This window comes from Fragaria vesca, linkage group LG2 (genome assembly GCF_000184155.1).
Source record: "Fragaria vesca subsp. vesca linkage group LG2, FraVesHawaii_1.0, whole genome shotgun sequence".
Taxonomy (NCBI): domain Eukaryota; kingdom Viridiplantae; phylum Streptophyta; class Magnoliopsida; order Rosales; family Rosaceae; genus Fragaria; species Fragaria vesca.
The window spans coordinates 27,602,884-27,613,987 of NC_020492.1; the positions used below are offsets into that span (position 1 = coordinate 27,602,884).

General features: G+C 37.0%; 1 protein-coding gene across 1 annotated transcript; it reads left to right on the plus strand.

The window, feature by feature from the left end:
* The first annotated feature begins 3,436 nt into the window (after positions 1–3,436).
* On the plus strand, positions 3,437–5,488 carry LOC101293552 (lysM domain receptor-like kinase 4-like). Its single transcript, XM_004291584.1, has one exon. The coding sequence runs from the start codon at positions 3,437–3,439 to the stop codon at positions 5,300–5,302; it is 1,866 nt and encodes a 621-aa protein (XP_004291632.1). The 3' UTR covers positions 5,303–5,488.
* Positions 5,489–11,104: the final 5,616 nt, after the last annotated feature.

Consider the following 11,104-nt stretch of genomic DNA (forward strand, 5'->3'; position numbering starts at 1 on the left):
TCAAGTTTCTTGTGATTCAACTTTTCAAACAAACATATTGCAATTAGTACTAGCATCAATGAAAGCATTTTATCAATCTACTGTCTGTTTCGTTAAAGTATTATACTAGATCAATTGAGAAAGAGAAAGAAAGTCAGATACCCATTCTCAGCGTATGTAATTCCCAGAATCCCAGACCCAGAAAAATAAGAGACTAACACACAACATATAACAGATCAATTGAGCAAAAACCCATCATTCATCACCTTCCGAAAGCAAAATTTCATAGAGAGAGAACAATCCAAATAAATTAACCAAGATGTAATCAATAATCATACCCACAGGAAAGTATCCTGCTTAATTCCTTTTGCTTCCAAACACAGGAAAGTAAAGACTTTCCTTTCCCAAGGTTTTGATTCCATGAACCAAACACAGCCTATAAGAAAGAGACTGGGTTACCTGATTGAGAGAGAAAACATGTTGTTGTGTTCGAGAGAGACAGAGAGAAAGATGGTGAGGTCAAGAGAGATGGTGAGGTCGATAGAGATGGTGAGGTCGAGAGAGAGATGGTGAGGTCTGGAGAGATGGTGACTGCGAGAGAGATGGTGAGGTCGAGACAGAGAGAGATGAGTTTCAAACAAAAAGAGAGAGGCGGCTTTCAGACACTGAAAATGAAAGGGTGTGTTCAAACACTTAGTGAAAATGACAATCCTTGGTTGACCGTGCAAAGGGTTTGTACCCTAGCTAATTGGAAAGGGTGTGTTCATCAGACAACATACATATATTGTCTGAGTTGACCAACTAATACCAATCATTATTCTAAATTAACCAAATTAAACACGTACTCATTTTGGTCATCAAAGTGTTGACTTTGAAAAGTATTGGTCACATGACATATATATGTCGTTTGAAGTGACTAAGCAAGACTCGATTAACATTGACCGCATCGACCGAGACCCGAACTTTATCAAAAATGCATGAATTTTGTTCTACACCCATATTCACTATCATGATGACATCTGACACTCAAACTTGGAAAAAATTTATTTTCGTCATTTGAATAACAACGTGCGTACTAATGTTGCTATAATATGTTTACCAAGTTCTTTGTAAACATACATCTTTATAAAGGAACTATATGCAAGAAACAAAATTTACCTAATATGACCGTTGGATATGATCGTAGTACTTAAATATGTATGTAGAAGAAAATTTACCCATTTTCGATAACTTATAGGTCTCGATCATTAGAGTCAACTTCAATTATACATAAAACGTTCCTATTTTTCCTCACGGGGAGGATATGATCGGTCGATAAACATGTCCAAATGTTCACATAAAATAGTTTCGTTGACACTAAAGAGGGTATAAGAATTGACGAATCTCAACTTTAAGTATTAGTCGGTCTAGATAAGAGGGTTTTCGTTTAGATAAAAGTGTTGACTTTTAAAAGTATTTTTCAGACAACATATATATGTCGTCTGAAGTTACTAAGCAAGATTCCATTCACGTTGACCGTATCGACCGAGATCCGAACTTTATCGAAAATGCTTTGAATTTTGTTCTACACCCATAATTCACTATCATGTTAACATCTGACACTCAAACTTAAAAAAAAAAATATTTCCGCCATTTGAATCACAACGTGCGTACTAATGTGCTATAACATGTTTACTAAGTGCTTTGTAAACATACATCTTTATAAGACAACTATATGCAAGAAACAAAATTTACCTAATCTGACCATTAGATATGATCGCAGTACTTAAATATGCATGTGGAAGAAAATTTATCCATTTTCGATAACTTATAGGTCTCGATCATTAGAGTCAACTTCATATATGCATAAACTTTCTTATAGCTTCCACAAGAAGTACATAATCGTTTCATCAAAGTGTCCAAACTATTACATAGATCTGTTTTCCTACTCTTAACAAGAGTTTGAGTACCGGCTAATCAAAAATATAAGTTTTGGTCGGAGGAGATAAAAAGTGTTTCCGTTTGGAAAATATGCACAATTTATGTTGACCACTTATTTACAACATTAGACGACATATAATCGCCGTCTCACATTGAAGAAAAGCGAGGGAAAATTTCGGCGCCCAAATTCAAATATTTCAGGTCTAGACGACATTTTTATGTTGTGCGATGAATACATTAAGGTTGGCGCCCTCTCCCAAACTCAAATGAATTTGAATATTTCAAGTTCATACAGACGACATATTAACCTCGTCTGATGAATAGATTAATAGGTTGAGCCCTTTTTCAAACTTATATATCAGGTTCCCACAAACGACATTTATATGTCGTCTTATTAAATACAATAAAAGGTAACCAAACTCAATATTTAATTATAAATTGAGTATTTTGGGGTCAGAGAGACCACTTTCATATGTCGTCTGAAGTTATACATTACAAGGTTCGTACACTCAATTTTATGGGTTTGTTAGACATCATTTGTTTGTCGTTTGAATAAGTGAATTTAAGGGTTCAAAATGGAGGTATAAATTAAAGATTTATGGTTGTTTCAGATGACATTAATATGTTGTTGGATGAAGTACATAAAAAGGGGATTAAAAGTAGATTTCGCATTCTTTCACAGACAACTTTTATATGTTGTCCGACGTATTACCATAAAGTTGTTAAATGTTGCTTTTTTACACTGCATATATATGCCGTCTGAAATTTTGCATATGACAAACAAATTGAGCAACATCCAGAAGTATGAAGGGAGCATGGCACTCATACGACTTATACTTCACAAATGTCGTCTGAAGGGTCGAAAAATTAATCAGACGACATAAACTCAAAATCGTCCAAAATATGTCGTCTGAAAAGTGTCGTCTGATGATGTATATGGCCTAATGCGGGTCTCGCAATACCTCATTACTTAGCAACCTACCAATATTCCAATAAAAGATTTTTGAATGTTGGGGCTTGAAATTTGATAAGGTTCCACTCAAATTTTGGGCCTCATTGTTTAGTTGTTGAATGATAACGATGGTGATTGGTGAGGGAATCTCAATCGAGATCACAGACATGGGTAAATGTTTATCTAACACCAGAGTTATAACTGTTCATGACAACTGCGTCTTGTATCTAAATTAAGGACGAAATATGCAAATCATGACTATATAGCGATCAGTAAGAGGATCTTGATTGCAAAAAAACATGTAGAAACAAGTCAAAAAATACCTATTTCATAATTTAGTCCCATTTGGCCATTAGTAATATGGCCGGCTATGACTGGCTCTTTCTGTTTGCTTATTCCTTTCTATACAAGTTGATTACAGTTTTGACCAAGTGATATTGGCCGGACATGGAAGTATTAAAATGAGAGCAGTTCAGCTCTATACATCAGGTACCAACTTGACTACTGGATCTCATCCCATTTACTTTTCTCTCTTCTTATATACCAAACCAATTTATATATGTACCAAATTTGATATCGGGAGCCATGATTTATTTCTGGTTCTTCATCTTGGTTTGCCTAAATTCAGGCCACGCCCAACAATACTATGACGGTTCCGAGTGTTCTTCCAATTTCAGCTACGCTGGTTCCAGATACACTTGCAAAATGTTCCAAGACTCATGCAGAACCTACGTGGTATACAGAGCCAACCAACACTTTCAGACTATTGCAGATATCGCGGACTTGTTTCACATGAACTCTGATGCAATGCTTAGACTCAACAATGTTACAGCTCCTTTTGTGGTGCTCCAATCAGGTAGAGAAGTTCTCATCCCCATCAACTGTTCTTGCTCGGGTCAATATTTCGAGGCAAGTTTAAGCTACATGGTGTCCAAAGTAACATCATACTCAGAGATAGCTTGCGGCGTTTTTGAAGGCTTACTCAAGTCCTCTACACTTGCTGAAGAAAACTCGGTTCAAGCCATCATCACCGGTACTGAGCTTCGCGTGCCTTTGAGATGTGCTTGTCCTGATAACTTAGCTAGTAAAAAAGGAGTGAAGTACCTTGTGACATACCCTTTCATCGAAGGAGATGGACCAATCTTGTTGAGTAAGAGGTTTAACATCTCTCCAGAAGAATTATGGTTAGTTAATCATTTAGTGCCCCCAAATCCAACTGTATTTCCAAGCACAACTCTTTTAGTTCCCTTGAGAGATACTCCTGTTCTGAATTTCGATATTCCAGATTCTCCACCTCCAGCTCCTGGTTTTCTTCCCACAATTTCTGTCGTAAAGCCGAATAACAACACAAGACTAAGGAGTTCGTACATAGCAGGGTCTGTTGTAGGGCTTTCACTACTACTATTAGCATTGATTGCTTGTGTAGTTCTATTTAGGAGGGTCTTAAAGAAACGGAAGGTTGAGAACTTGCACTCCTTCAATGCTAGAAGCTCTCCACTTTCAATTTCAACAGTCAGAAGTCCTCTCAAATCTGGTCTGACGGGTAGATCAAGCTCTCCAGTGTCGTCATGTTTATCTCCGGATATTCTTGCTGGATTGAAGTACTCTTTGTTCAACTACAGCATAGAAGAGATCAAGAGAGCAACAAGGGATTTCAATGAAGAGAACAAGACTGGTGCTCAAGTCTATAGAGGGGTGATAAACAATGGTGAAGTGATGATCAAGCAGATGACATCCGTCGAAACTAGCCATGTTATAGATGTCCATTCCAAGATCAACCATATCAATATCTTGAACTTGGAGGGTGTTTCTTATGGAGAAAGTGACTTGTCCTGGTCATATCTAGTGTTTGAGCTACCAAGTAATGGCTGCTTGAGGGACTGCCTGTCTCATACCTCTAATCCTCTTGAATGGTCGCGACGAACACAAATAGCTTTTGATATTGCCACAGGACTTCATTATTTACACTGCTGTACTTTCCCTTCCTATGCTCACCTAAACATAAACAGTAGAAACATTTTTGTAACAGAAAATTGGAGAGCCAAACTTGCAAATATCGGAACTCTTTCGGCATTGGGGTCTTCCGAAAACAAAGGATGGGTTGCACCAGAATACCTTCTACACGGCTCAGCTTCTGAAAAAGTGGATATTTTCGCTTTTGGGGTCGTTTTGCTTGAGCTCATCTCAGCTAGAGAGGATATTGATGGGAAGTTGTTTAAGGAATCCATCAAATTTTTAGGAGGGGGTGATAGTGAAGGAGGTTTCCTAGAGCAGCTAAGGAGCTTCATGGATCAACAGTTAGAAGATTACCCTCTTGCAGAGGCTTTGTGTTTAGCTGTTTTAGCCAAAGCATGTGTGGAGGATGATCCTCTCCACAGGCCATCCATCGATGATATCATCAAAGTCCTTGCCAGAATGGTAGGACCTGAAGTCGATTGTCACGTATGGTAGAATATGTATCCATTATTTAGAACTGTAATCTTATAAAATGAGTAGTGATTAAGCATTATAGCTATTAGATTTTGCTCAATTATGAGTGATTTCGGATGCTCGAATTCTAAATGTCTCTATTATCTGTGGATCACTGCATGGCTAAGGTCCTTTAGAAAAAGGCTACCGATCAGGTAGTTAGTGTTCATCATTATCACGTACCATAACGTTAGTAATTCTGTATATGTTTAGTACAACGTTAACGTTCATCAAATAGTTGAAAGAGACGATATGATTCAGATCATATAAGAATCCAAAGGTATAAAACTGGAGGATATAAATGGTTAGATTCCATTTGGTCACCGCTAACATCATATCTGTTTTTTTCGAAGAAGTTCGCATCATATCTGTTGTTAATGAGACTTATTTAGCAATTTTTAGGTGCTCTATACTTTTCTGGTTGGAATCCTAATGGTCAAGGCTCACATCACATAATATAGTTGTTAGATTGTTGGTTTTACTTGTTTGATACTTCTCTTGGTTTCATTATGTCATGGTTCGTACTTTCCTATATCGTTATATTTTGTTGTAATTAATTTACACCCAATTCATATAATTAAGACTCTTTCACTTTCTCTTGCTTGACCATTTTGCCCTTCTGATTAAATAATAAAATCTTCCTTAGATGTAGCTATCGACAATAATATCAAGTAACTTCTGAAAGACGAGTGAAGAAGATGAAGAAGAAGAAGGTAAACTCAAAAAGAGAAAGAGCTTCGTATATTGATTATCACAAAAATACAATTATCTATCTTTTATACTTGTACATTTATTAATAAAAGTGATTTTCCCTTTTTACCCTTAACAACTTCCGTTTTGTCATTTTTTTTTAAAATTTTTTTATTAAATAACTCACACACCCTATATATGTCAATAAGGTTTGAACTCATAACCTCAAAGTTGTTAATTAACAACTTAACCAACCAGGTCACGGCTCAACTTCCTTTTATCATCTATTTGAATATGAAATATCAACCTAAAATATCAATTCATTTGACTTTAACCTAATCAATTACACCCTTAATTTCTTCTGATTATTGACTGTAGTATATATTTCTATATATGCTCATTAGAATAGTATTTCATTTCCAACTACGATTACACTACGTGTTTCAATAGATAGATGGGATTTTGATTCAAACATCGAGAGAACTGCTTTTCTTGCTTGCAAGAAAGAGCCAGCGGAGGAAAGCAAGCATGGTACTTCTCGCTTGTGTCGACTATGAGGGACAACTAAAGAAAAGCTTTAGAAGAAGGGTCGGAGATGGGGTAATGGGCAAAAACTTTTTTGATTGTGTTTTCACTCCTTTGCGTACATTTGTGTATGTCTACATATTCGAAAATGTCTATTTATAAGGTATGTACTTTGTACTTCGATTACTTTTCTTCGCTTTTGATATATAGGTATCATACATACGGAACAACAATAAGCTTCCTATATGTTGGAAACAAAACAATAAACTGATTCTAATATATAGGTATCATACAAAAAGGAACAAAAATAAGCTTTATATGTGTTAGGTTAAGAACTTAAACTTCTACCTTTTAGTAGTAGAAAATAAGGACTCAATATGATTTGGAATGCTTCAATGTATATTCTTCTCCATATTGTAGTGCTAATAGGAAAATATCTCTTACATCTATACAAAATATTTAACCTACACATACAAGGAAAGTAAATATTTACAAATATTCTACACTCCCCCTCAAGTTGGTGCATAGATATCAATCATGCCCAACTTGCCAACCAAGTTGTTAAACACTTTTCTTGACACTCCTTTCGTAAGAACATCTGCCAATTGGTCTTCTGTATACACGAAAGGGAAACAAATTATTTTCCTGTCCAAGTTTTCCTTGATAAAATTCCGATCTACCTCCACATGCTTGGTCCAGTCATGTTGAACAGGATTATGAGCAATTTCAATTGCAGACGTGTTAACACAATGCAAGTTCATAGGTTGTTTGAGTTTAAAACCCAATTCTTTCAACACATTTCAAATCCATAACATCTCACAAACTCCATGTGACATACCTCGAAATTCTGCTTCAGCACTTGACTTGACAACAACCTTCTGCTTCTTACTACGCTAAGTTACAAGGTTTCCTCCAACAAATGTAAAATACCCAGATGTAGATCGTCTGTCTGTCTTATCACTAGCCCAATCAGCATCAGTGTACCTACAACTTCCAATTCACCTTTCTTTTCGAACAACAAGCCTTTGCCAGGTGTCATCTTAAGATACTTCAGAATATGGTACATTGCATCCATATGCTCTTCACTAGGACAATACATAAATTGACTAACCACACTCACAACATAAGCAATATCAGGTCTGGTATGAGAAAGATAAATAAGTCTCCCTACTAGTTGTTGATACCTTTCTTTATCAGTCGGGACTTGATCCGGATAGATGACGAGGTTGTGGTCCATCTCAATTGGTGTCTCAACCGGTTTGAAGTCAAGCATTCCAGTCTCAGCTAACAAATCAAGTACATACTTACGTTGGGACAAGGAAATCCCCTATTTTGACCTTGCAACTTCAATTCCAAGAAAATACTTCAACTGTCCAAGGTTCTTCATCTCAAACTCCTTTGAAAGATACTTTTGTAGAGCCTCCATCTCCTTTGGGTCATCCCCTGTGACAATCATATCATCAACGTACACAATCAGAGCAGTGATCTTACCCTGATTACGCTTGATGAACAAAGTGTGATCCGAGTTACTTTGTCTATAACCAAACATCTTCATTGATTTGGAGAATCTTCCAAACCAAGCTCTAGGAGATTGCTGCAAACCATACAAGGATTTCTTCAACTTACAAACCTTGCCGACATCGCACGGTCTACTTTTGACTCCTGGCGATGTCCATATACACCTCTTCCTCCAAGTTTCCATTGAGGAAAGCTTTCTTCACATCAAACTGTCGCAGAGGCCAATCTATAATTGCTGCAAGTGAAATCAAGATTCGTACAGTGTTGATCTTTGCTATAGGCACAAACATTTCTTCATAATCAATGCCATACCGTGCTTTATACCTGTCAATACTCCCATCTGCTTTCAACTTTATGGTGAATCCCCAACGCCATCCAACGGTCTTCTTCCCAGCTGGTTTAGGCACAATATCCCAAGTCAAGTTTTTCTGTAATGCCTCTAGTTCTTTGTTAATCGCTTGAGTCCACTTGGGATCCGCCATTACATCATGTACACTAATAAGAATAGAAACACTGGATAATTGATTAATGACAAAGGCGTGTGTCTTGGACAACCTATGGTTAGACATGTAATTGGCTACAGGATACTTAGCCTTGACTTTGATATCAAGTTCATATTGTTTCTTTGGAATACCCTTTGTAACCCTCTTTGGGACATACAGCTACCTGGGCCTTTAGCAGACTCGAACAATGTCACAGAGATTCCATTTCTGGCAAGACTTGAAGCGCACACAGCTCCTAAAACTGTGTATAAGTTTCCAGAAAAGGAAAGTTAGTGGTTAGACAAAACCGAATAAAATAGACCAAACCTTGAACAAGGAACAAACCTCGCTCTTATTGTTCAAGAGAGACACCCAAATCATTCGAGTACAGTCATCAATAAAAGTCACATAATATTGAGCTCCAGAATGAGTAGGGATCTTGACAGGTCCCCAAACATCAGAACGGAATAGGACTTTTATTAAGACTAGGGGAATATAAAATCCGGTGGCTTTTAGCCAATTCACATACATCACAACGAAATTCTGAATCACTAACATTTGAAAATAAATGGGGTTGTAGTTTCTTAAGATAACCAAAAGATAGATGTCCCAATCGCTTGTGCCATAACCATACTATTGTTATTGCCATTCCATTGACCTGATTCACTTGTCCCAATAATTGTTGCTCTCCTTGTTCTCTCAGATCCAGGTAGTAAAGTTTTCCCTTTCTAGTACCACAACCGAGAACCCGTCGAGTTAGAATGTCCTGAAAGACACAAAACAAGGGATAAAAAGTCACAATACATGATAATGCTTGAATGATTTGGCCAACTGAGAGGAGATTGTATGCTAATGATGGGACAACTAAAACAGAATCAAGGGTTAATGTGTTGGAGAGGACAATAGAGCCTTCTCTGGTGACCGGAGTTAGAGTACCATCAGCAGTAGAGACAATATTTTGAGTGGAGGGTTTAAATTTTTTCAAGAGACTAGGATCATAAACCATGTGGTCTGACGCCCCTGAATCAATAAACCAAGAAATATTCCGGGATACCTTACCGGTCATACCTGTTTGTGCGACATTGACGGATGCATTGGTGGATGGTTGCTCTTCATCTGTAGTAGCTAAGGCAACATTTGCTTGATTCTTTCAGGGTTTTCTTGTGAAATCCCACCAGTCTGGGTAATCGATGACTTCATAGCATCGTTACTTGCTATGACCCAAGTCTCCACAAACCGGACACTTGACGTTTGCATAGGGATTCGATTTTGCTGGGAAGCTACGCGGTGGAACATTATTTGAGAAGCCTGTAGGAGGTCCTTGTTTACGTTGGACAGCCATAACAGAAGACTCAGAGGCATGTCCCATAACTTGACAATCAGAATGCACCTTTTGAACATAGGCATAACTTTGCTCCAAGATGAATTTTGGGTCTTTGCGAAGGATCTTGACGGGTGCAAAACCTACATCAAATAAACTTTTTTTACCGTTAGTAGCACAAGGTAAGTAAGGGTATCATATAGTACAGGGGATTGAGGGTACCTTGCAAAACAAAGCGTTAGTAAAACACAACAAATATTAACAAGTAATAAAACTTTAAACAATTTACAAAAGTAGCTACTATTCCATAGAACAGAAATCGAAAACCTAAATAAAAACCTAACCTAAACTACTCAGAAAAATAAGAAAATTTACAGAGACCTACTAGACACACTGACGAACTACTGTACAAAATTTCAGGGGATTCGGAGATCGTTTGGTATAGAAATAAAATAAAAGAAAACAGAGAACAGTAGAGTGACGAAAATCCTAAACTAAAAAGAAACAAAAACCTAAGCTACTATATACATGTGATCGCCTCTTTGCACACAAGAAAACACTAAATCATATTCATATAATCAAGTAGCTATGCAATTTCAACCCTAACAACCTAAATCATGCATATGGAGAAACGAATCAAATTCCATGTTTCAAGTAATTTACCGACGCGGACTTAACTACTTAAAACCCTTCTAACTTCTCATAGGTATGTACCGACGCGGACATGATATCTAAAATAGATTAGAGGAAGAACTTGAACATGTTAAAATATAATTCACCGACGCGGACTTCAAAAACATCCTAGCATGCAACCTATAACTCCTTACCATTCTAGTTCATGTTTACCGACGCGGACTTAGCACAAACAATGACACATATTGATTAAGAACAAGTCATAAGTTGTCAATCACACATAAACACAATTTAGATCATCAAAAGCATCATCAATTACACAAACAACTCAAGTGTACAGATCTGATTTTCATGATTATAAGAAAAAACTCAATCAAAAATCCAACTCATGAACACAAACGAATAAGAGAGATGAAAACAAACTAAAGTAATTGAATAGATAGTAAAAGAAAACATGAGGTCTGAGTTTAGATTACACTTTGAGTATTGAAACAAGGAACTACACCGAGGATTACAAATGAGAAGGCACGGCAAGAGAAGTCCTAAAACTAGGGTTTGTGTTTGGAGAGGAATTTCTGAAGGAGAAGAAAGACATTGTTTTTCTGCAGCAAAGAG